The following is a 26,755-nucleotide window of genomic DNA, read 5'->3' as shown; positions in this document are numbered from 1 at the left end:
AACATTGAAGAGAACACTGATGATGTTTGAAGTGCACAAAAAGTGCACTCAAAGTAAGCTCATTATGTTCATTCATGCTCATTTGTGAGATTTAAGGATATCATATTTCATGTTGGAGGAGCAAAGATGTGAAACATGAGCAAGAGAAATGGAAGAAATAGTCTTTGTTTATGAACATTTAGGTATAAACTTTAATGTGTTAGTGGTTATCACTTTTTGTGCACTTCAAACATCATCAGTGTTCTCTTCAATGTTTACCACTGTTGCCATCTTAAGTCTTTGTGCTAACATGCTAATGTTTGCTTATCGGCACTATGCACAAAGCACAACTGTGTACATTTACATATATTCATTTGGCAGATGCTTTAGTGACGTATGAATGAGATATATATCACGTTAGAGTAGATCAAGGAGAAGCCTTTGCGAAGGAGTGTAGCACGGTTGCTTTTGCTGCTGATACTGATGGGAATGTCATTCTAACTTTGAAGGTCATCCATCAAAATATTAGACAGATTCTAATTATGATGGTACGAGAGAGAGAGATGGAAATGAGTCAGGGCATCGTGATCAAAATCAAAATTTTGAGCCAATCCATCAACAAGATGTTGAGATTTCAAGTTAGATTTTCTTGGTGGTGCTTGGTAAAAAGGATTTAACCTAACACAATAAAAATGCCTTTGTCTGTATAAGAATATAGGCAGTGGAAGAATAAAATTATCAAGAAATGTTGTGTTCACATGAATGGGCACCTTGATGTTATCATGCACAAACATCTGGGGTGCCAGAGGCCATCTCGCCTGAGGTGTTTGTTAAAAAAAGATGCTCCTAATTAACTAATTAACACTTCACATGGGACTGCACATGGACAGCACTGAGACAAGGAAAAAAAGGTTGAATAACACCAGCAATCACACAAATAAGAGAAAAGCATGCACGCACACACGCGCACACACACACACACACACACACGCACACACACACACACACACACACACAGTGGTGATGTTATGTCTCTCACTCCAATGTTTCTTCCACAAACGGCCAACTCTTTCCATCTCTGTCTGCCCTTGTGAGAGACGAGTCATTTGTCACTTTCACTACACAAGGCCTACACATACTGCCCACACACACACACACACACACACACACACACACACACACACACTATATAACTCCTGGGTTCCATCTCTGACATTTATTCTAGACGATCAATATCTCCCTCGCCTTCAATCAATAGCTCCATCCTTTGCCAAGAGCTGTGTGTCTGTCTGAATACCACACAGCTCAACCAGCTGTTTCAGATATTCTCACTGACAGACTGGCTATCTGCTACTGCCTGCACATGGCATGCAACTTCCAGGTTTCGGAAAGCTACATTTAGGACCGTTTAGGACCTTTATAAAGCTACTCAGACAATTTAACAACCAAAATAAAGAATTAAAAAAGCAGTGTATTTCCAACTGAACATAGCTAATGAAAGTTCTGAGATTGCAAATGTAAAGTTATAAAATGTTACATGGAAATAATTCAAGAATATGTTGTGAAACATGTAGAAGGACATTCAGTGACAACACAACATCTTATTGTATTCACGCAGCTCTATATCAGCTTATTGTGATGAGCACGTTCATTGAAAACTCTTGGTCTAATTAGCTTTTTGTAGCTAAAGCTACACATTTTATGCCCTGTTTATTTTGCTTGTGTTGCTCACTTCATGTCATTCCAGTGATGCATAAGCAGAATCAAAGTCTGTTAGTGCAGTTATTGTATTAATAAGAAAAACAAGCAGAATTTTCAAAAAACATCTGTTTAGTCAGAGTTTCTCAACTTTATCTGGTGCTGACTACATTTATAGGTCCCAAAATATCGTCAAGGAGAGAGTGTCCCTGAACTTAACTCAAGTTTCCTTTCAAATTTAGAGCAAATTTGTCAGAAAATCATCAAAAGAAAATGCCATTGCAGAAGGGGAGGACTGTTGCCAAGCAGATAATGATCTAAATTGCGACAATCCAATGTAAGATGAACAAAAAGCATATAGAAAACATGATGAAAATATGACACTTCTGTTTGTTTCCTGGCTTAATTTGAGGAAGGCTACAGTCTCTTAAATCCTGGAAGCCTGAGTGACACTGAAGTCTGCTTCCAGTCCAAGTTGTTCTGACAGTGTTTAGCAGAGGATGTCGAAGAGTCGTCTGGCTGACCATGAAGAACTGCATCCTTCAGAGCTTTAAACAGTTTGCTTGATGTAACAATGAGTAATAGATCGGAAATTTCCAGAGTCCGTCTGCACCGGTTAGGAAAAACATATTGTGTCACTTTTTAACAAAATATTTCGGTAATCCAAATAATACTCCTCCTATACAACGGAATTTTAACTGAATCTGCTGCTTGTTGAACGGCAACCTTGAGGAAATGAATTTTAATTCCAGGGTAGATATTTTGGACGTGAACTCTTCACATACACTGTGCTGGCCGCGGAAGAGGCCGAGAGCCAAATGAGAAGGCTTGCTAACATCCACCTGGGCCAAAGGAAACAAGTCCTCCACCCCCTGCCTGCTCCTCTGTGAGCCCCGGGCTGTGTTTGAGGAGCGCAGTGTTTGGAATGGGAAACCTGACTCCAGGAAAGACCCCGATGCTGCTGTGGCGCTCAGCTGCCTGATAAAACTGACCTGATTGATCAGAGCTGCAGCCTAAACCAACCGCCATCAATGGGGGTGGAGTAAATGGAGCCTAACTGCACACCTCTGACGCCATCCAGAGGTCAAGCACTGGGTCAGGCTGTTATGTAAGAGCCTCGTCTGTCTACCTCGCTCCTGAGAGATAGACCGAGATGAAAAACACAGGAAACAAACCAACCAGGAATGAAACTCTTGTCACTTTAACTGCATTTCGACTTGCTCGTAGGAATGCGCAGCTCATACCTCCAGGGTACGAGCTGCGTATAGTGGAGAGTTTTACCAAATATAGTTTTACCAAATATTTGCAGTAGAAAGCAATTAAATGGAATACATTTACAGAAACCTGAACCTCTACAAATAATTACGGATGGAGTACAGGGGATCTAGTTTTCTTGGAGAGCGATAGTTTTCTTCGTAGGGTGTTGCCGGTGGCGAGGACAGACATCAGGCCGGGAGATAGCGTGTATTTATTCAGGTATTAAACGGCCCCGGCGCTCGATTCTGTTTAATAACAAACACTCCCCGGGTGCATGCGGGCCAAAGGAAACTCTCAGTTTTACACAAAAATAAAACTGCCGGTGATCTGGGCCTGGTTTGGCCGGAGTGGGAACGGCAGGCCGAGCAGCAGTCATGTAAGGTGATGGAGACCGTGGCATTATGACTGGACTAGTGCACCTGATGAGTGTGAACGTTGAGGGGGCCACTGATCTGCGACCCTTTACTGAGGCAACAGTGACACCCTGGCTACTACTAACACACATTAACATGCGTATTCTTTTGCTTTTTTTTTGGAAAATTTGAACAAAACTCACTAAAATTGGATGGAAACCTCACAACCGTCTCTGCGCGTGTGTTTATATGCATACATGTTTACAGTGTTCCTCTGTTAGAAGCCTGTTAGTTTCCTCGTAAATGGACAAGATCATGTCCTCTTAGTGTGATCTGACTGGGTGTTTGTGTGTGTGTTCAGGTCTTTTCAGGTAGAGGAGGAATGCAGGCCAGTGGGGACGTGTCTGTGGTGCCAGTACACACTGTGTACTGTACATAACAGTACACCGACCACATGCTATCCACAGAGGCGCACACAAAACCTCAAGCACAAGGGCACACATGTCCAACCTCCAATGAGCTTGTATGTGCACAAAATACAGACTAACATGCAACTTAAATACGTGTTAATTAACCCACAGAACACCCCACACACACACACACACACACACACACACACACACATACACACATGCACGCACAGTAACTCATCCAACCTCCTGTGTGCACCTTCTAATCAAACATCTGGAAACTGTTAAAAAAAATCTCCTTCCCCTCTCTCCCTCAGTCTCCCTCTCTCACCCAGTTGTCGGCACGAGAGCCCCGCGATGACACGCCTCCTCGGGCTGGCGTGTCTGTCATCGTGAGAGGCTGAACCGCCTCGTCTGTCAGCGGAGATGAAAGGGCGTTTATCGGACTGGTGGGTTTTAAACATGCCCTACATAGTTTATATTGAAATGATTATGATAGACAGACACGACAGGGCACATCTCCTTGGCTTTAAAGCGAGGTAGACGCAGACAGCGAGAGAAAGAGGTGGAGAGAGAGCTGTCTGTCTCTATCAAGCAATTTAGTGGCACATTAGATGAGACCACCTCACAGCATGGCACTTATGTTGCTGCTAACTACTATGTTCAGTAAACTGCTAAATGCCAGCAATTATAGTCCAGCCTGTGCACTACAATACGCTGCTAACACGACTGTGATTACATGTGCCACCGGAGTCGACGCACACCCACACATGCACGTATGGGCTTCGGCAGGGGATATTGATTAGCGAACCCTCAAATGGCCGCTGCAACCTGTGCATGCTGTTGCTAAGGTTACAGAAAGGACTTTGCTGAATGCTGTTCAGGCCCTGTCAATAAAGAAAGGACTGAAGCACAAACAGGCCAGCAGGCAAATGACGCTGCTGAAACTGAAAACCAGAGCGGAGACGCTGACATGGTTGAAGCTGATGAAAATGGCTGTGTAAAGCACAGTATAGTCACTACTAGGTAGATAAAGGTGGGGCCTAAAACTGGGGCAGCAGACTCTCCAAAGACATGTAGTGTAAGTGAATGGGAAACTGGGATAGGCTCCACCCTGAACACCTTGAGCATATTGGTGGCCTAAAGGTTTAAGATGCTGCCTATGTGTCTGACCCATGTTCAACCAGCAGCCTTAGCTGTATTTCATCCCCTATCTCTCCCTCTCCTCACCTCTGTCTAAGACTATTTGGCTGACCTGACCTTTCAAAGTGAATGGGACATGCAAAGTCAATACATTTTGCCAAATGAAGGCAGGGACACAAAAGCAAAATTCACTCCCTGACAAGCCCTTCAGCCATGAGACTGATGTGGTTGCCACCTACCACCTCAGCTCCACCCAGGATCCAGCACATCATCCAGATACGGATGTTTGATTACTGGCTCGCTCTAGTAATTTAAAAAGATGGAGTTGTGCAGTAAAGCCACTGCTGGTGGATGATGTCAGCCTGCGCGTCAGGGTCTGAGTCGAGCTGAGTTACAAACAGCAGCGGTAATGTTGCAGGTTGTCTGACATCAAGCATGGGTGTGCATTGTCTTGAGTTTTGTGTGTTTTCCTGCTCTGTGCCCGGCTGATGGACTGATCGATGTGCGCTGCCTGCTCTGTGTCTCTCAGCTCCCCTCAGCACTGATCCTTAGGGATTTATGAAGCCCAGGGGCTAATCCACAGCCAAATTATGTGGGCGGGTCACAGCTGGACTGCACTCCTATCCATCTTCCCCACTCAACTCAGACCCGAAAAAAAAAAAAGAGAGGGGGAACTTTTCATCTTTCCACCACTGTAAATGCTGGGTTCTGTCAGGACTACAAATCACCTGGGGAAACAGAGTGGAAGCTTCTGGGCTTGAACTTGACATCAGAGCAGCGGGCGAGATGTTCTCCCAGCATGCAACTCTAGTGTTACACGCCTGTCAGCAGACGATGCTGATAGAAGGGCTGCTGGAGGCAAATGGTTGGCCTCACGAGCAGGCGTTTTCATTTTCAATATGTGTTGTCCTCCCATGAAAAACAACAGACATCAGTCGAATCAGTAAGTGCCCCAACGTGACATCTGTTTAAGCTCGGTGATAAAGTCCTCGAGCAGCTTTATTAATAAGAATGGCAGCAAAGAAGGGAGTGAAGTTACGCTGTTACAGTGCGACAAAGTCCACATGGGGAGGAGGTTGGAGCAGATGGATGATCATCAAAACTTCACACTTAAACGCTTCAGTCCACTGTTTTTTTCCAATTAGCGTTGGTTTTATTGATCATGACCACCATTGTTTGCTTATGTTAACCAAGTGTTTATTATTGTAACCATGACAATCAAATACTTCCTCTAGCCCAAACCATGATCTTTCCCTAAAACTACCTAAAGAACCTGATGAACTAAATGAAGAACTTTTCTGAAACCCTACAGGACAGGAGTAAATTACATGTTAATTAACTTTAATGTTAATGTGATGCACAAACGCAGGCCCCCAGAGCTCGCTAACGTGATGAATATGCTGCGTTCTTGTGTTTAGTCCTTCATATTAGGAACTGACTGTTTTGTCCTGTCTTCTAGATGAGTGCATTTGAAAGTCAATTGCTGTATTTATTGCATCTGCAGCTGGATGGTGCTGTCTAAGTGAGTGTGTGTGTGTGTGTGTGTGTCCCACTTGTGTGCCACAAGTGGGAGAGAGAGAGAGAGAGAGAGAGAGAGAGAGAGAGAGAGAGAGAGAGAGAGAGACAGTGCCCAGCGTGGGCCTCACTGTTCAAACATCTCAAAGTTTGCCGACGCATCGTCTGCCTGCCAGGCCCGAGACAGCTCCGGCTCCAGGATTTCACACACCTACATGCCACATTCTCAAACTGCCTGACACTCATTTTGGAAACACACATACTGCAGAACACACACACACACACACACGCAATACATAAGCGTATTATACAATTTAGAAGAGCGTACTGCCATCACAACAGGCGCCCAGATTCTGACACACAAAGACTCATATCGCTATCACATGACCTGCACCCCGTTGCTATGACCACTCTCATATCTCCTTGACCATGTCTGTCCACATGTGGGGTTGTGTGCCACTGATCCGTCTCTCTGTCCATGCAGAGAGGAAGAGCGGTACCTTTGACCATCACACGTGTGCATGTGGCAGAGGAATGTGGGGCTTCATTATCCTTCTAACTGTAAATAGAGGTAGTTTTACCCAAGAAACATGACTCAGAGAATATCCACTGTGCACCACACTAATCACGACATCAAAGTCGTATAATGACAGAAATGCATTTTTACTCTGACTTTTGGTGAACAAAAGCCTGTCTTAAAACAACAGTCAGGTGTGCAAAACAGCACTGAAATAGCTTTTGCTTCATGTAATCATTCCTCCTGTTAACACCAGCCATTAAGAGGACCCGTCTTTGTGCACTTCCACTGGAAGTCAGAGCATTTTGTGGGCAAAAATGTAGCTAGAATGAGATTTCAGAAGTTGTGGGTATCATCCAAAGTTAGTCTTTTTAGGAGTCAGAGATTAGGTTTAGAGCAGACTTTAAAATGTACTATATAACCTTATACGTGTGACTCCAAAATGCATCATTTTACCAACTCACAGACCTGTCATTGCTGCTCTGTCCAGCCCTGAAGAGAATAAAGCGCCTCTGCCTGTAAAGACCAGTTTTTGACTCCGTTTGAACCCACAGGTCGGCCGCATTCAGTGAGGCTGTTTGTTTAGACGAAAGCCAAAACACTACAATAACATGTTTGGGATGTTTAGGCCCACGATCTGTGGCGGCCTTCTCCTCGGACCACCGTCATTGACGTCACTGGCAGGCAGTCGGAAGTGGAGAAATGCTCAGCGGCAAGATCAACAACAAAAAGCGGCGGCAGTGGCAGTGACCGCGACCGGAGCTCTGTGCAGTTGGAAGTGAAGCGGATGCAGGGCTGGGTTTGGCTCTGGATCACTCAGATACCAGTCATAGCAGGCTCAGGTGCATACACAGAGCGCTCAGTGAACAGCAGCCGTGCACCATTGACCCTTACAACAGGCTCGCAGACCTCACACACACATATATTCCCACACTTTTATTGCATTTACTGACCTTTACAGGTTTTGCCGTCGGGCTGCAGGGTGAATCCCACTGGGCAGCTGCAGCGCACCCCAGTGGCCGTGTCTTTACATGTCCTGTCGCAGCCGCCGTTGTTCACGGCGCAGGTCTCTGCAGACAGCGGGACACGGGTGGCAAAAGAAAGAGAAGAAGGGGGTGTTAACATGTGACCCCAGCTTCTGAAAGACCATGACAGAGACACTAGAGACACTGAAGGTGATGTGGGTTGAGACAAAGCTTCATGCAGTACAAGTATACACAATCGAATAATAGCACAGTAGGATATGATGTATTCTTGTGTTTTCTCATGTAGCTTTGTCAACACACAGATGAAGAAATCACACCCCAGTTTTCATGAGCAGAGACATTATTTTATAGCGATGAATACAGTGTCCATACACAGAAAGTCACAGTCAGGATTTGCATATCATGGACAACAGTGTGTCATTACAACATGACAAAAACACATGACACTGTGCTGATAGAGGAGGGTGAAGAACTCTTTGGCCCAAAGGTCGGTCCTGTTTCCAAACGTGACAAGAAATCAGTTAACACAAGAAAAAAAAAGGTGGGATTAAAGTAAGTAGATAGAAAAATAAAGTTAGTGCAAGGTTGAGTGCTGTAAGTCTAGAACACACTCGGTAGAACCAGCGTGTATATTTTACTCCAGAAAAATGTTCTTGTACGTGGCGTAGATAAGGTTTGCTCGGACTTGTGAATATTGCCTGAGCTGATCCCAAAACAAACACGAGCTCATGGTAACTCTAGCTCACCTGCCCAGCCGCTGTTGCTTTAGCAAAGCTCAGCACACACTTTCCCAATGGGCCTCGAGAAGTGCTGAGGAGGCTGAAATTTGACGTTGACTCATGTTTGTTGAAAAGGATTCAATAAAACTACACCTAATAAGGAAGTTTCACTTACTGGCTGTTCTGCTTTTGTTGGGTTTGACTTAAGTAATTCCAGAGAAAAATCCAAGTCCTACATATCGCTGTTGTGTGAATGAGTGCACAGGTTAGGAGAGAAATTTCTCGAAAACGAATAATCAGATAAATGTTAGTTGCTCCAAAAAGTTGACATTTGGAATTCAAAGGCTTTTGCTGGACAACAGCAGCGTGTAAATCAAGGATGTTCCCCTCCTTTTTGGCAGCTTTTCCCATTTAATTAAAATGCCAGGAGATTGTGTGCCCGAGAGAAGTGAGGAGGGAAATAGGAAAGGCTCTTTCAGGCTGGCAAACACACCCACATCCAGAGGTCAAGGCATTAGCATAATGCCCTTTCAGAATGCAGAGTCACAAACACATCGGAGCCAACATGGCTGATGCTTTCTATCACGAAACAGGAAGGTATTTGTAGATTTGTTTGTGTTTCTTCATGCAGCTCCAAACAACATCAATCTCACGGCTTCTTCCCTTAATCTCTGTTTTCTAGCCGGCATTTGTTCCTCGCTGTGTTTATCCGTCAAAGCTCTGTGTTCATCATTTGCAATCCTTTGCATGTCTGGTGCTCTCACTGGAGAAGTTCTGAGGCCAAATAGCAAACGATTTCAAAAAAAAAAAAAAAAAAAGAAATAGGAGAGGAAGGAAGGCTGGAAAGAGAGACACTCCATCATCCAAGCAGCTTGTCTGATGGGCCCTGTAGGGTATGACAGCAGACCCCTGTCCCCTCTCCACTCACCACCATGGATCTCTGTCGTGTGTGTGTGAGAGAATTTATATTAACTGATAAATTAAGGTTATGGTCTTAGTGCCTGCACAGGTGTATGCAGTCAATATGACTTTTGGAGTGAGAAGATAAAAGTGGATGTGAGTAGACTTGATGCGTGTGGAGGTGGTGTTTATGGGTCAGAGTGATTTATACTGAGTACAGTGGGCCCTATCATTAGCTGAGGGTGAGCACAGACCTGCTCTGAGCCCCTGTCTCTCCAGGCCACGCCCAGCCCAGCCCCAGGGCCAGACCAAGTGCGGGAACATAGACGCACCGCCGGGCCTGATTGATGTACCGGACAAGCTCCTCGTACCCCCCTCAGCCCCCTCTCCAAGCCTCTACACCCTCTGTCTAACCTCGCATATTTCTGTCCTCGCCCGGTTTGTGTGTGGCGGGGCATATTCTGCATCACCATAATTTGGGGGTTCAGATAGTTTGTCGTGTTTGTTTAATGTTTTATCATTCTTTGGTGGGTTCTATGCAAATTGTATCAAATATTTTGCATTTTTTGTTACCACACTTGCAAAAGTTGGTGGATTTTCTGTTGACACTGTTCACAAAGTGAAGGGAACAGCTGAAAGAAAGCCAATGAGCTGTAACTGAAGCAATAAAACATACTAAAAGTACGTATGCTTCTTGGTTTTTAGGCTTTCTTTTTATTCAGAAATAAACTTTGATACATTGTTTGATTTTTGGTCCAGCAGATATTTCAATGATTTGTTGCAATTGGTGCAAAGATGGCTATTTTTTGAGTCACAACCTCACTTGACACCAAGACTCCACAAGAACCAGGCTAGCTGTTTCCCCCAGTTTCCAGTCTTTATGCTAAGCTAAGCTAACTTCCTCTTGGTTGTAGCTTCATATTTACAGTACAGACATGTGAGTTATTTTGATCTTCTTCCTTTAAGTGATCTAAAAATTTTGTCCATTCTGTGCAACTGATTGTTGAATCAACTCTCGAACTTTCACTTATTTTTTGTTGAACATATTTGAAGAAGGATGAAACAGATTACAAGTAGAAATGTGCCACTTCTATACTTGTGTCACCAGGATTATGCAGGTTGCAGGGTCGGTCCAAAAGGGGGTCTTGGGGTAGCACAGACCAGCCCTGAAATCTGACTGGCCGGGCAAATGCCATCCCCTTATCCTTAAGTATGATTAGCTATCTGTGCAGTGAGAGGCGGGACCTTAGTTTGAACCACCTGTCTGATGAATATTTTTGAATATTCATCTCTGTTTTTGTGCAACGTTTTCTTTTGGAGGTACAACTTTATTTTGTATTTGTATGCTGCCACTTTGTGTTGTGATTGGTATCTTTTCAGTCTTTAAAATGCATTTATTGGAAGTCGCTTTGGATAAATGCATCAGCTAAATGTACGTAATGTGAAAAAAATATATAAACAGGAATATAAGGAACAGTGAGATAATTTTAGTAATTAAAGCAGATATGAGAAATGGTAAATGAATGCTATTCTGACGTGTGTGTGTGTGTGTGTGTGTGTGTGTGTGTGTGTGTGTGTGTGTGTGTGTGTGTGTGTGTGTGTGTTTGCATGACACTTCAGACCACCCCAGCAAAAGTCAGTGCTTCCACTTGGGCCACTCCAACCAAAAAAGTCTGGACACACCACTGGCAGGTTAGCAACTTTGAGGTCCACTAGATTAACCTGAACATCATGTATAATTATACATTTATTAATTTTACAAAATGACTTACATACTTTGTTCACTATTGGGTATAAGATGTCTCATTTTGGAATGAAACTCTCGCAGTCTGATCAAGGGCTGCAGCTTCATCTGCAGGGATTACAATATGTCAGTGAGGGGCAGAGGAATGAGGGGGACGACAGCAAGTATACACATGTCCATCACACTCCTCGCATGGAAACGCTGACCGCTGCAAACTGCTCTTTGCGTGAGAGGAGGACACATGTTCCATTGATTAAAGCTGGAGAGCATGAGAGAGAAAACCATGTGCACTGTGTAAACTAAAGCATCATGCCAAGTTACAACAACTGCTGCACTGCTGTAAAAAGGTGAGAAGAGCACGATCACCTTTCAGCACTCAACAAGATCCCCTTTTGCCCCGTGATGGGCACCTAAATCAGCCGTCAGTCAGCATAGCGTTGGCCTGTAATCAAGCTATATGGATACACTCAGTGTACACACACATACACACACCTCATCTTAGCTCCATCTGTCCTGACGTGATAGTTTATTTGGAATCCAGGGCCACAGCCACTGTAGCACCACTGAGTCTCTCTTTTGACACTTCGTTCACATGTGTCCGGCACCTGGCTTCGGGTTAAGCTATTCCTTTAATATCAACATCACGAAATGTCTTAGAATTACTTGTTCATCATCACCCACGCTCCCTCCTCTACACTGCCCTTGCTTTCCTTTCCGTCTCACTCCTTCTCCTTCTCCAGCCTGTCCTCATCTCAGCAGCAGCTTTTCATTAGAGCCTCGGTTGCAGCTCCATTTGTCTTGATCAGCGTGTTGTCTGTGCTGTGTGATGGCGGTGGGGGCAGAGACGGGAGCGCCGCGTGCCAGAGGAAGCAGACAAACAGATAGCAGTGTCAAATCTAACATACTGATGCTGTTCAGGCTGTGCCAGTGCTGCATCGGGATGGCCTCTGTGCTCTCAGCCGCCGCATGCATGTACACGTTCGTTCATGCACAGGAGCATGATGGAGGCACGCATTCAAACATTAATCATTGTTTAACTAAAACACAGACATCAGTGGTAATTTCACTGCTTGGGTTAGTTTGGTATCCAGATCCATTAGAACATGAATTACACGATCCTTGTCCATGAATTCCAAATTCAACATGTCTATGTCACTGTTCAAGTTCAATGTACTGCTACTAATACATTTGCTATTAAGATAAATGGAGTGTTAAGTTGCCCACACGTCATTAACTTTTAGCAAACAATATGGTTTGGACTATGTGGACGTTAATACAGCTCTTTAATCCAAAGTGCATTACAGATTTTACTCTAATTGACACACTGAGACATTGATGGCAGCAAGCTACCATAGAAGCAATTTGGGGGTTAGTGTCTTCCCCAAGGACACTTCAGTATGAGCTGGGGATCAAACTCACTCTACTCTTGTGAATACCCTGCATGGTTCACATTTAACACCAGTCAAACTCGCTGGATGTTTCAAGGTCAAGCCAATTTCAGCAGAGCATTGGCTGATATGAAATGATTTTCCTTTTTTCAGCTTCAAATGAAATTCATCCATTACTTCAAATCTGGAGGCAGCAGAGCCTTTCAAACCTGAGACCAGGGTTAAGTCTGAAATCTCTTTAACAACATTCTGCACCACTAACCAGATTCTTCTGCTGTGGCTGATCCTGATCACACTGTAAAGGGGTTGATTTGAAAACTTCCATGTAGGGATTAATAGCCTCAATCTCTAATGGTAGGTTTTTTCAAGTGAGGTGTACATGACCTACAACTGGGCAGTCCCAGAACACTACAGGTTACAAGTGGAATGCCATCAAGACAGGTGGCATGCTGGTACAAGAGGAGGTGAAGCATGGTTTAGAGAGAAGAAATAAAATATTCAGTTAAAAGGTAATCAAGGGAGGAGAGAGAAGGTCAGAGAGGTTGAGGAAGGACGAGGACGTGCCCCTAAATCAAATTCTCCACTCTTTCTCCAAGACACACTGGCTAGAACCTGCTGAAATGAAACTTGTCTGGATTGAGGTTTAATTGGCTTTAGACTGTACAGAGCATCATTTTGGAATTCTGGATACCAGGAGGAATTTTTTCGATGCACCTCTGTCTAAGAAAATAAAGGAAAGGTGAAATTCAAACAGTAGAGGATGGAAGTGGTGCTTCAGAAAAAGAAATCAAAACTTTGACTGAAACACCCATTTGAGTAAGTCTGGGTAAGTCTGATTGATCAAGTCATAGGAAAAACATTCATTAATTTATTGAAAGATGTGTTGAAGGTCTGAGAGTTGGAAGCGACATGGTGCAGTCTTTCAGAAACAAAATCATGGCCTACCTACAAATATATTTTAAAACAGAAGTCCTGAATACTGTAATGGCATTTATCGTAGGAACAGAACACCCAAAGATAAACTTGAACACGGATCAGGCTTGACCAGTGGTTCCTACAATGTGGTCCAAGGATCCCTGGAGCTCCTGAGTTTGCTTCATGCAGCCCCTCAGCAACAAAAGGAGGATTTGACTATTGTTGTCGGTTTCACTTGCAATTGCCCACCCAAAGAACAGACATTGATGCAATCTCAAAAGACACACCTAATGTGTGATTTGAGGTCTTTACCATGAAAAAGAACACACATACATTTGGTGACAGGGTTGTCCAGTCTGCAGACTTTAGCCTTGATTGAACATGAAGCCTGAATGATTCAGTAAGTACATAGGACTCGGATATCTGAGACAGTTTCACTTCACTTTCATGGCATACTTGTGTAATCATGGGCCAAGCTGGGTCTCTGACCTTTTCGGGTATTTTGTTTTGCCAGTAAGGTGTCGTGGGTAATCCAAAAATGAGGGGAATGGGGCACAAAACATTTGGAGTAAGGTGCAACTGGGAAAGTAAATGTTAGTCAATGAGAAAACCTTAGAGCCATCCAGAAATTTGGTAGATAGAGTTAGGGAGGAAGGGTTTAAAGGGAAACAGCGACCTCTTTTACTCCGTTTTCATCACGTTAGATACTGTTGCAACAAAACTGCGACTGTGGGAGTAGACACATTGGGCATTAAAAGTTTACAAAAAAAAAAGATTAACAAAATAAAGACAAAGAGAGGAGGACGAGGAAGAACGGAGAGGAGTGGAGTCGGGGATACAAGCACAAGCGCCATGGCAACACATAGAAAGAGGAAGAAAAGAGTTACCCATAAGTAGCCGCCGTTTCACCCGCTTGTCCACATCAGCTACTGACGTGGCATTGAACTCAGAGCTCTCAATTGCAGCCTCATCTTTCTCTAAAACACAAGTGACAAGGGGACAAACAGTGAGCAGCAGGTTAATGAGAAGCCCAAATGACCAGACCTTCAGCCCCTCTTGGCGTTTGAGCAAAAAACCAAAGCCAAGAAGCAAGAAGCGATGAAGAAGCGCCAAAATCCCTGTTAGAGTGTTAATCCCCAAACAAATGATAAATCCCCCAGAGCAAACAAAAGAACAAAACAAAATAAATGAAAATGATCAGTATCAGTGTGTAGCTTACAAAATGAAGCGGTAGGTAGGCAAGTAGGTAGGTAGGGAAGGGGAGGGGAGGAAGTTGAGGGCTTACATATGAAAAAAGTTTTCAAAAAGACAGGTAGAGGTGTGGGGTTTTGGGGATGGAGTGGGACTGGGGTGTCCGTTAAAAGGGAGTTTAATTCTGATGTTGACGTTGATGTTGCCGCCGATGGAGTTTCTGTCTTCCATATCAAACAGCCGCACTTTGTCAGCAATGATTCCCTTGCGTTAGGATGGAGGAGGAAAACGAGAAAGAGAGGTAGGGGAGGATACACATCCAACATTTCCAAGACAAGCTGCCTTAAATGTGGGCACAGAGACAGAAGCAAAGAAAAAGGGGGTGATGATGACAACAAGAAAGAGAGGGAAGGGAGGACGAGAAGTCAGAAACAGAGTGAGGCGCTTGAAGAAGAGAGCGATGGCTGGATGATCGAGAGGGAATGATGAACAGAGTAGGAAAAGAGAACTAGGAAGAGAGGGATGGAAGAACACAGAATCAGTCCCATCATGACCCACAATGGGAGAGGTATATGAGGGAAGGAGGGGCGCACACACTGAGAAATGGGGTTTGAAGGGGGGAGTGTAGGGGGGGGGCATGCGGAGAAAATCAAAAAGCAGGAGGAGGTAGTCTGGGGGCAGCGCTGGTTGCCTGTTTGTCTATGGAACACATCACAACTGGCTTTAACAGTCAACGCTGGAAAAACCAAGTTCCCAAAGCTGGGCAGCGGAGGGGTGGAGGGAGGAAGGTGTTGGGGGGAGAGGGAGGAAGGTGGCGGTGGTGATGGCGATGGTTGAAGAAGGGGGTGAGGTCGCTGTTAATATGGCATGCGTGAGGTGCGGTGTTGGGGATGGAGGGTTTGATGATGGGCTGGGAGAGGGAGGCTGCTTTTTACTGGGGCCTGAGTCATTAGGGCTTGAATGAGCATCGCTCTCTGAATGGACGCCACTTGCCGCAATAGGACTGGGCTTTGATGTACACACACACACAAACCTATGGGATGTTGAGGGGTGGGGTGGGGGGGGTTGCATATGGGGGTAATTAATGTCCCTTCCATTCCCCAGGCCCGGCCCACTACCGTTTTCTCTCAGGCGCTTGATGGACAAAGTGGAGGACTCTCTGAAGTACACTCAGGGATGAATGGGGGCTTTCTGGGGCTCAGCTAACGGGTGAAATGTGGCTGTGTGAATGTGTGTGTGTGAGAGTGCGATTGTTGAATCGAATGCTTGTGCATACCAGTGTGCGTGCTTTTGACCGTCTGCTTGCTTGAGTGTGTGAAAAAAACTGTCAAAGAGGGAGATAAAATGTGAGTGTGTGTGTGTGTGTGTGTGAGGGGTGGATGTGTAAGACAGGTTGAGAAGGGGTGGGAAGAGAAGAGTCCCACTCACTACTAAAGAGTCTGTGGGACTAAGCGGTTGTCGGAGGCCCACAGAGAGGGTAGTATTTTAGAGAGCCAGACCTACATAGGACAAGGAGGGGGAAGAGTTAAACCACTCTACACTACTACAGCTAGGAGGAGAATGGTAAAAACCGATGCACTGGAAGGAAACAGAAGGACCAGGGTCGCTAAAAACAACAACAACAATAATAATGTACTTCAGTTCAAAAAAAAAAGAAAAAAAAGAAAGGGAAACCATTCAAATATAGCACAGGCTTTCCCATGCAGCTGGACAGGAAGACAGACAGAAAGATTAGTGAGAGAAGCACGGGCAGACAAATGGACGATGTGAGTGGACACATGCAGTAGAAATGGCATGTTATAAGAGTGAAGAAAGGTCCCTGCCTCTCTATCTCTCTATTGAGGTGAATGGTGCAAGAGAGGGGGCTGATGGATGAGGATGTTGGCAGGTATTTGGTTTTCGACGAGTCGGTTGCTTTTTATTTGGGATTTGTGAGGAGGTGAAGGATGAGGAGGTAGTGAGAGAGCTGGAGGACGAGGAGGTTAGGTTCGTGGGAGCTGTACCTAAGATCAGGCTGCAATTGAGACGTCTGTTTTAAACCACCGAGGCTAAAACAATGGCCCCCTCCCTCCCCCAACCCAGAGTCACTCTTTCCTCTTGTGCACTGAGGATTAATCCTCTAAATCCACCTGATTTGGTTTTAACATGGATGCTCAGACAAGACAGGCAATCAGGTACTATCACCAGAGAGCAGGAGGAGGAGGGAGGAAGGAGGAGCAGAAGGACAGCGCAACATAGAAAGGGTAAAGGGGAGGGTGGGGAGGGGGTTAAAGGCAGGCCCCTAGAGCAGTTGGGACACTCAGACCACAGATACAGAGGTCCTTTCTCTCGTCAAAGTATGAAGAGAGACAAGAGAGGGAGACAGAGAGGGAGAAAAGACACAAGACATTGGGAAAGGAGGGACAGGAGGGTTCCCGCTCGCTCCCATTCTGCTTCCTCTTCGGAGCCTTTCCTTGACGGTGCATTTCAATTCTCCAAAGCAGCTGGAAAGAAAAAGGGGTTATTGGCAGTCAAAACCTGGAGCTGCCAAAAAGCAGCAATCTGCTCGAGTGGTGAGGGTGACAGACAGAGACAGAGAGAGAGACAGAGGAAGACAGACAGACAGACAGACAGACAGAGCGAGAGTGAGGGAGGTGTTTCCAGTGTTTGAACACAGCAGCAAAATGACATGAGATCATTGTGTCCATGTGGGAGATGAGCAGCATTGACATCATCCTGAGATGTTTCTCAGTTCATGGTCAGGAATGAGATGTTTCTTCTGCAGGTGGTTATAATCTCATCAGATTACATGTAACCAAGTGTTAAATCACACTTTGCTTTCTTTGGTTTTGACCACATGGAAAAGATTTCTTTAATTTGGTTCTTTCAGGATTTCATTGCCTATTACAAATCAACCCAAACTTGTAAACAAAAGTTACACAGACTCCCAAGCAGCTCATTTATTGGACAGAAATTTGGTGACTTGTCGTCCTGCCAGGTTACGGATTCTGGCAGCAGGGGAGTCTGATTCTGATTCCAAACTCTGAACTTCAGTGATTATTGCTTCGGGGATTTCTGCCTACAATGAACTCCTATGAACACCTTTTCTGGTGTTTGTATCAATTCTGAATACTTGAAGAAACAGCCAAACATGACACCAGTCCAGACTGTGGTTTGGTCTCGGTTCATTTTGTCAAGCTAACCTTTCCAAGTTTGAAGAACCACTGGCTATCAGATGTCAAACTCCATCTCATTCCTCCCATTAATCCTGGATTTCTGGGAGGTTTTCTGTAATTGAATTAGATTTCCTACTGGCTCTTGACAAACAACACAAAAGGACAAAGACCTTTTTAGGTGTTTTGGTGCCACCTGAAACCAAAGGCCTTTCAAGAGCTGTTACCTCAGACTTTACATGACCTGTTCAGTATATGTCTGTCCATAAGTGTTACAGTGTTGGGATACTGGACAAGTCAGCTCAGCCACAATCACTCGTCTTAATACATTTGTTGTAATTTACAGAGATGGCTATCACCTGAGCCCAGAATGCATATTAGATGTACATTTTTACAAGTTCTGCGCACAGTTTTTTAATTCATACCTTCAAATTAATAAAGCCAACACAAAGAAGAAAGAACAGAAGACATTGAGTTTCAGCCAATATGTTAAATACATCTGCCTAACAAATTCCAAAATCAACATAAAACTGTATCAAACCCAACTGTCAGATTTAATTTGTAAATGTCTGGACCGCTTTGTTTATTTAGTGCTGCTTTACATGGGAACATTTGTGCATCTTAGTAATTTGAGGGCAATACTACAATTAAACTGACAAAAAGAATTTACAAAAATTGTTTTGAATGAATTAATTTGAGGGTGCAAATTACAAAAATGTGCGCACAAATTATCAATACCTTAGATTACAGGTCCGAGAGAGGCCAATAGACTCAAACTACAACCAAGGTGACTGGAACAAGCTGCAGCAGACTGGCTACAACAGCAGAGAGGGGGTGATGAAAACTGCTTTTAGGTTCTACAAACTAGTTCCTACATTTATATCAGCAGGAAGGAGGTGGAGAATACAGAGTTATGAACAACTCCACTTACCTGGAACGCCTCATATCCATCCTCTACTGATTAGAGAAATAGCAAGATGAAAATAAATGTCCTCTATGTGACTGCCAGGACGTGGAGGCATGCTTCTGTTGACAGCCATTTACAAATGGCCAGTTTGGGCAGAGAAAGCTGCCTGCTGGTAGCTGGCTGCGCTCGCTGAGTTCTGACATGATGAATGAGTTTTTCAGAGCCAGACTGGGAGATGTGTCAGTCATTCATTTTCCACCAGCCAACTCAGTCATTTCTCTAATACTCAAAACATATTACTGCTCATTTCTTGGCAGTGACACTTCACCACTGTGATACTCCCTCCAGGACTTACTTTGGTCGTTATCGTAGTGTTTGTGTGTTTGACACATAGATGCTTATGTGGCAGAGAAGATGGAGACAGTTTTTCTATTTGTGCCCTGTACATTCTGATTTACTTAGTGCCCTGCTGCAGTTTGCTTTGCTTCTAAAAAAAAAAAAAAAAGTGCCGTTTTCTTAGCCATTGGATACTAAAGGAATGCTCTGGAAACTCAGCGGTTAAGAGTAGCATAAGATTTACATTTTTAAGATTTTTAAGGCTGTAAAAAGTCAAATTTATAACACAGGACCACTAGAACAACGTTGTATACCCACCTACCAGTGCTTTGCCATAAAATGCAGCTCTATGGACGTTTGCATCCACACTGAGACAGCTGTGAGCAGCCCGAGCAGCTCGGGTCAGGGCAATAAAGCCCACTTGCTCAGTTTTCAAAATAGCTGCTAAGTCTTTGGCTAAGATCTGAAGAAAAGGATGAACCTCTTGAAGTGGAGAACAATGTCCAGCTTGCACCTACTGTGAGCAAGTTTTTCTTGACTTGATTTCAGCTTGTGCAAAACTGAGTCTAATTGTAATTATCAATATGTTTCATTCATCCATTTATTATTTGCTCTTTTTGGAATCCACTGACAGTCCCGCAGTAGTGGCTCTGAGGGGTTATAAACACTAAGACAACTGTTTACACCACTAATGCAGGTTAGATGCAGGACAAAGTGTGTATGCAGTTGGATTATATTGACTGAATAAGGCATAACAGCATTTCTTATCAGCAGCAGGGCTACAATAAAACCTCATCCACTTCATTAGTGACAGTGCTGATTGATTATATACATATCTAAATCTGGGTACAGCTGTATGTGGATGGGATTCTATGAGAGTGCTGTTTCTCTGTGTGTGTTTGTGAGAGCAGCTCCCTGTCTCTTCTGTGTACAGGGTGTTTAAATAAGACGAGGCCGGGGGAAGGGGAGAGGAAATTTGGGGAGCTAGGAGATGATCTATCTGCCAACTCACCACCTCCAACCCCAACCCCCCCCCCACCCCCACCTCCTCATTTTGTTACTTTTCGTCTTTTAAATCATCTCTGCTACACTGAAACTGTCCAGGGCCTTCTATCACACAACAGATGTTACTGTCAAACAGCTGTGAGGGCTCCAGGGTATGTGTGCGTGAGCTGGGAAGCCATCTTGGTTGTCACTCACCGATGCAGGTCTTGCTGTCTGAGTGCAGGGCGTACTTCTGGTGGCAGCCACATACCGGCCCTGTGTCCGTGTCGTCACATGTGTGCTGGCAACCGCCATTTCCATAGTTACACGTCACTGAAGACAACACACACACATTCAAGTCTTACTCCCGGCTTGTATATTATGAGTAACACAAGGTTGGTGACATTGTAAATGTCCATTAATTCCCTATTTAGCTACAATAATGATACGGGAAGACAGTTCAGCAAGGAGCCCCACAGGGATATTCAGACTGTGCAGCAATGAAGAAGCAAAATGATGCCCGACCGGATATATGACCTGACAGGACGATGATGGAGAATATAAGGCAGTGACAGCTGGAGAGAAAAAGGGTGAAGGACATAAATCCAGAGGGAAAAAGACACAATGGGAGTAGCAGAAAAAGGAGACATGAGAAGAATACAGAGCAAGAGGAAGAAAGAAAAAGAGAGAGAGAGGGTGGAAGTAAAAGAAAAGAGAGGGGTTATAGTCGAGAGGAAACTGGGAGGAAAGAGAAAGAGAGGGGGAGAATTAGATGCAGAGAGGTAGAAAAAAGAGGGAGATGGAAGCATAAAGATGGGGAGAAGAAGCAAAATTCCACATTCCATCTTCTATATAAAGTGAAGGTTCTATTGTTTATAACATTGCTAGAAATTTGTATTTTCTAATAATAAGTAACTAATAAATTGCCCAGACACCTTTAATGTTGAACAGTTTTATTTTTGTTTTTCAGGGTGAAGGGTAGGAGACATTTGGAAATAGAGTCATGCTCTGATTTGGGCTGGTTTCCTGATCTGTCACTTATAGATTTAGATACTGGTTGCGTTAAAATGTCTACTTCGTTAAACTGGGACTAGTTTGAAATAAAGTTAAGGTTCTGAAGTTCTGAACGAGCTTCCTGACTTCCTGGAAAACTTGCTGAGGTCAAGAAAGAAAGACAACAAGTGGGCGAGAGATTCTTTATTTTAAAAAAAAATGTCTCGAAAAAGAAAAAATGAGAAAGAATGTGAAAACAAGAGGGACGAAAGTAGCTGTGGAAGAGTGAGAAAATGAATGCATGCGTAGAGGAGAGAAAGCACAAAAGCAAACAGGGGAAAAAGAAGCTACAATGAGATTTCACTGCAAACCTTCACTTTAATCCACCAGAGAAACCAAGTTTCAGCTTTACTTCCTTGGCCCAAAAACGGCCAGCTAAGTAGTACTTTGTCATGGGCCACAAACTCTGGAGATGGAGATTGCCATAATAAACAGAACTGATTTGTCAAACGCTAATTATGTGAGACATTTGCGATCGGTCCAACATTTTTTACTTTCTCCTCATTTGCCTAATCTTTCACAGTTCTTGGGGCGAAAAGGAAAAGCAAGCACAAACACACTTAGTGAACTCTTCGGGAGCTTTTCCTAAACTTTGCGGTCCACTTACACGGATCGTTTTTGGATCTTTTAGCGACTCTGCAGAGGCGGGAAGAGAGAAGCGTAGGAAAGAAATAAAAAGAAGCAGAAAGGATGAGAAAGTGAGAGACGGGTATGGGAGACAGAACGAGGAGAAAATGGAGGAGAGAGGTGAAAATGGAGATGGACAGAGAGGAGAGGGAAGGGAAGATGTGTGTGTGCGTGTGTGTGTGTGTGTGTGAAGGCATTGTAGACATAACTACCATTTCTTTCATCACTCGTTTACTACCGTCTTGTGCCGCCATGCTCAACAGGCCGGCACAGCACTGGGTCCCTCGCCGCTAATGAAATATTACCACAGCGGGGGACGCATTAGAGCCTTTCAGAGGCTTTCACAATCTTTACACTCTCACCGTCTGAGAGGAGAACAAGATGTGTTGCCAAACAAAGTGTAACTAAAAGCTTGTTTTTTCCCCCTCAAAAACAGCAGCCCTAAATTCCATGGCTGCAGGCACTCGGCGTGAAGAGTGAGAAACAGTGATGGAGTGGCGGGGGGGGGGGGGGGGGGGGGTTAGAGACATGAATTCTCTCTACTGAATCCTTCAGCACCTTTAGTTTGGCCTGAAATGCTTAACTGATTTTGGTATTAAATGTCCACCCTCATATTTTACCGCTGAAGGCCTACTGGAACTTGTCCATCATTACTATTACAGATGTTTATTACAGGAACAGTTCAGATCCTTCATCACACCAGTACGTAACCTCAATAAAGTCAAGTCTATGAAACAAACTATTAATACCTTGCTGCCATGTGGATTGTAAAATGAAGTGACAAGTCAATTGACTAAAGATTAACAGATGATGGAAAGTGTTACGCAAAAGCGCATTTGACTACATGTAGGGATTTCAAGACCTCCTACGTCTGAGGGCTGCTCATTGAACAACAAACCCCACATATAAATCGGAGGCTAGAGGTTGAAAGCACAGTCAGTTCCTGGGGGCTGAGGTCAGGTGTGATACGTACATGTGCAGTCTTTCTGGTTTTTGGCCAGCTCAAAGCCAGGCCGGCACTCGCACGACACCCCGCCTTTGCCTGGAGCCTCTCTGCAGATGTGGGCGCAGCCATGGTCCTTGTTCATGCAGTTCATCCCATCTGTGCAGGGGACAGGGACAGAGCAACAGAGACACTTTAGCCACTTTTTAAACCCTTGGAACATTTGCCTGATCGTACAGAAGAGAATTCAGCTGAGAAGTCATCATCAACACTGGCATAGAGCTGTGTAGTAGAGAGAAAGCCCCTGAAAACTTGGCTTCAAATCTTAAGAATGAGAACATAAAATATTCATGACTTAATAAGCAAAAGAAAGAGAATTATGAGGGTTAAGCTAATCTTCTTCATCATGACTTGACAGGTGCGGTTTGATCACATTTTACTGACACTTCAAATGTAGCCAGCTCCTGACTGGTGCAGAGAAATACAGAAAATCATTCTCTACCAACTTGAAACCAGTAGAATGAACACAGAGAACAAAAAAAGAATGACTCAGGAGAGATTTACTTTGGCAGTAAATAGTGTTGTAGTTCATAGCTTGCGGCTCACTGACACCTTTACCTGTCATTATAGTTCATGGAGGAAGCATCACTCATAGTAAGAAGCTGGTTGAGAAAATACATTGTTTGGGCCTTTGACATTATTTTCTACGGACGAACTTTATGGACATCATGCCTACTGTGGATGTATTGAATTATCACCTGAATCAGGATTTGAATTTGGATAGATTTCCCCAAAATGTAAATATTCATGTTCCTCAGGATCAAGTCTACTGATGTTTTGGGGACCCTCATTTTACTTCTACTGGGAGGTCTTCAGTCAAGAGACCCACAAGTGAAGACTCATTTTATCAGTTGAATAACAGCACCTTTTTTTTTTTTAGCTGGGTCGATGTACACAGAGCAACTCAGGATAACAATATGGCAGGCGTTAAACCTTCAAAACAAATTGACCTGGCAACAAAATGTGTTGTAATGAAGGAGAGAATATTATTAGAATGTGAGTCGAGTTGGCTAAACTAACAGACAGCATCTGGGAGGCGAGATGCTCCTTCCAGCCGCCGTCAGTTAGTTACAGGAGCTGCATGTGGGGCAGTTGCTCTGCACATGATCTGGATGGTTCTGCAACTGGGTGTATGAAGTGAATAATATACCAATAATTGTAGGTGAGGTGTATTGAAGAAAAAACTGTATCCATATAAAGGAACTCCTGTCACAAGAAATCCCTAATGCCCAGAAGGATGATTTTACTGTGACTGTGCGGACTCCACTACTTTACAACTTTAACCTCCTGTGTCATCGTGACACTCACAATCACAGCAGAGAACAAGCTCAGAGACAGTGAGGAGACTTGTAACCGAAGACCTGTGGTTTCTCTGGTGTCTGCGACAGCGAGCGCGATCCTCCGGCTGAGCCGAACAGCCAAGGGTCATAAGACCACTGTTTGCTTTTCCTCACAGCTAAAAGGCAGTTTGACGCTTTCTGTAATCCCACTTTCTCCCAAACTAAAATCCAGACATATTTCCTCTTCCTCATCAGCACTAATTAAACCCTGTGCCTTAATTTATGACCCTGCTCAGCCCATTTTCTCAGCTGTCACTGATCTGAGGCTTCCTCTTGTCAGCACAGCTGGTCATCTCTACTCCTACTCATCTTCCGATCTCCCCATCCCTTCATTCCTTCACCCGGGCCCGTTTGATGTGGCCTCCTATCCTGGTGATTTACAGAACGCACTGTGGCAATAATATCTGAAATAGGCCAGTGTTTAAATGTTCATCACTGGGGAGAGGAGCCTGGGGAGGAAGCATGGAGGTGGGGGACGGAGGGCCACTGCTCTTCAGAGAGGCGAGTAGGGAGGGAGAAGCAAGCCAAAGATATTACTGAGCTCTGGGAAGAACTGGAAAAGTTAATTTGGGAGTGTACGGATGTCTGCTAGTCATGGCACAATCAGATGTCTTCACTCACAGATGATGGTTTCTTTATTTTACTGCATGCTGATGAATGTTCTATATCAAATGAACAAAATGAGCTCCTTTAAAAGCACATGAACATTTTGTCCCTCAGTCCACTGTCCTCTGTTCTTTTCCAAAGTTTCTCCAGGTGCACCTGTTAGTAGGGAAACCATCCTCTAATGAAGATGTGGGGTAAAGCAATAAGATAGGTGTGAAATATAAAATAGATTTGAGGCCAATACTCCATTGTGCGTTTTCATTGACACATCCTCAACATCAATCTTTGGTGGTTTGGAGTTCTAGCTTTGACAGCTTAGTGTGAGTTCGTTGGTAGCTGGGAGATCAAGGAGTTTGAAGTTACACTTGGTCTGGTCCCATATTGCAGCCTGGTCTAATGACCACATGAACATGATACCTGAAAATGCAAATGAAGTGATAAGAAGTATAATATATTCAAGCCATTTACAACTTTTAAGCATGGACATTATTGCTCCATAACTTTAACTGCATGTTTACTATTATAACCATGATAACAAAATTCCCCCGAAACTTAACCAAATACTTACAGAATTTCAACCCGACCATGGTCTGTCCCCAAACCTAACCAAGCCTTAACCAGAGCACAATCAGAACATAAAACTGATTTATTTTTCACCAGAGACATGAAATGGTTTTGGAAGACACAGACAAATGATGTCATTCGGCCAATAGGGGCGTCTGATCATAAAACACTTCTATTTGTCATTCTAAAGGGCGGCAACAAATCACTTACAACCAATTTGGAGGACTTCTTAATTTCTTCCTCCCAAAGGGGAATTTATGATTCTGTGTTAAGGCCTTACGGTGCAGCTATGAAACCTAAAGCACAAAGTCATCATGACTGCAGATAGCTGACATGCATCTCCTCAAAAATTTACTCCATCTATGTTACAGCTTCTACAGTGATTCCACGTGGGGACAACAAGAGTGGTCGGCTTGAGCAGCTTGTGTTTTCTCCTACAAGTCTGCAATGCTGGTGGAGATTGTTGGTAGTGAGGTAACACAAAGCGAATAATCTCTCCAAGCAGGTCAGCAAACATCGAGCGAAGACCTCCAATCCAAGCATCATGTGGAAGATTTCAGTTTAACAAGTATTTCATATTCTAAATGAATGAAATGTGAATCCCCAAAGTTTTTTTTTTTTTTTTTTTTTTTTAAAGAGACAATATCAGATAGGTGATTAACTTGACTGCCGTTAAATTGCATCTTTCCTCCTCAGGATCTGCATTCATGTGGCAGCACTCACCACACTTCATCTACAACGAAGATTTGGTTCAAAGACACACCCTTTCCCTGGTCCCCATGTTGAATAATGTCCCTTCATGGGGCCCAAGAGTGTTTCAAGTACCTCATTAGAGTGCCATTCCCCCTAGAGAGTCCCCTCCACAAACAAAAAGTCCTTTCTTAAATGCTGCCATTCTAGCTGTCCACTTCCAACAGGACCATTCCATCAAAGTCCAAAATCAAAGGAGCCAAAGGAAATTTTGCATTTACATGATTCACAAAAGATCAAACAAAACCTGCCCCTCTGTTCATTCCACGATTCCAACAGTATATTTCAGTGAACATTAAATGCAGGCAGGTATTCATGCACAGCCAAATTTGGACCCTGCACAATCCACAAAACTGGAAGCCCGATGAAAAAAAAAGTTAACAGTTTCCTAAGCACGCACAGATCCTGTTTGAAAACTAAACTCATAAGAAAGCAGAGTATCGACAATCAATTTAAACCTGGGAGAAGTTAAATAAACTGAGGCGGAGGGAGAGGGTGGACACAGGCCTGGAACTCAGCACAATCCAGCCTAAAACAACAAACAGAGCGGCGGCCGCGGACCGTGGCCGATGTGACGAAGCCTGCAGTTCACTGACACGTTTACCTGTCAGTGCTGAATAACCCGCATGGTTCCCTGGAAACAGATTCAGCCAGATCTGACGTCAAGTCACGTAGAAGTGAAGCAAATGTACAAGTGACTGACCAGTGGCACACTGCA

The 26,755-nt window shown here is 44.0% G+C and overlaps 1 protein-coding gene across 2 annotated transcripts in view; it reads right to left on the bottom strand.

The window, feature by feature from the left end:
• Nucleotides 1-26,755, bottom strand: part of scube1 (signal peptide, CUB domain, EGF-like 1) — a 90,651-nt gene that overhangs the window by 22,831 nt on the left and 41,065 nt on the right. The window contains exons 5-8 of one of the 2 annotated variants that reach the window (XM_076722338.1): nt 22,748-22,876; nt 20,311-20,427; nt 14,412-14,501; nt 7,826-7,942 (exon numbers count right to left, since the gene is read on the bottom strand). In XM_076722338.1, the coding sequence (XP_076578453.1) occupies nt 7,826-7,942; nt 14,412-14,501; nt 20,311-20,427; nt 22,748-22,876 (453 nt within the window). The remainder of the gene's footprint in view (nt 1-7,825; nt 7,943-14,411; nt 14,502-20,310; nt 20,428-22,747; nt 22,877-26,755) is intronic. The other variant, XM_076722339.1, reaches the window with a different exon arrangement.

This window comes from Chaetodon auriga, chromosome 22 (assembly GCF_051107435.1).
Source record: "Chaetodon auriga isolate fChaAug3 chromosome 22, fChaAug3.hap1, whole genome shotgun sequence".
NCBI classification, from domain to species: domain Eukaryota; kingdom Metazoa; phylum Chordata; class Actinopteri; order Chaetodontiformes; family Chaetodontidae; genus Chaetodon; species Chaetodon auriga.
The sequence above is the reverse complement of the archived record's forward strand: the minus strand, read 5'-3'. Positions and strand labels throughout refer to the sequence as shown.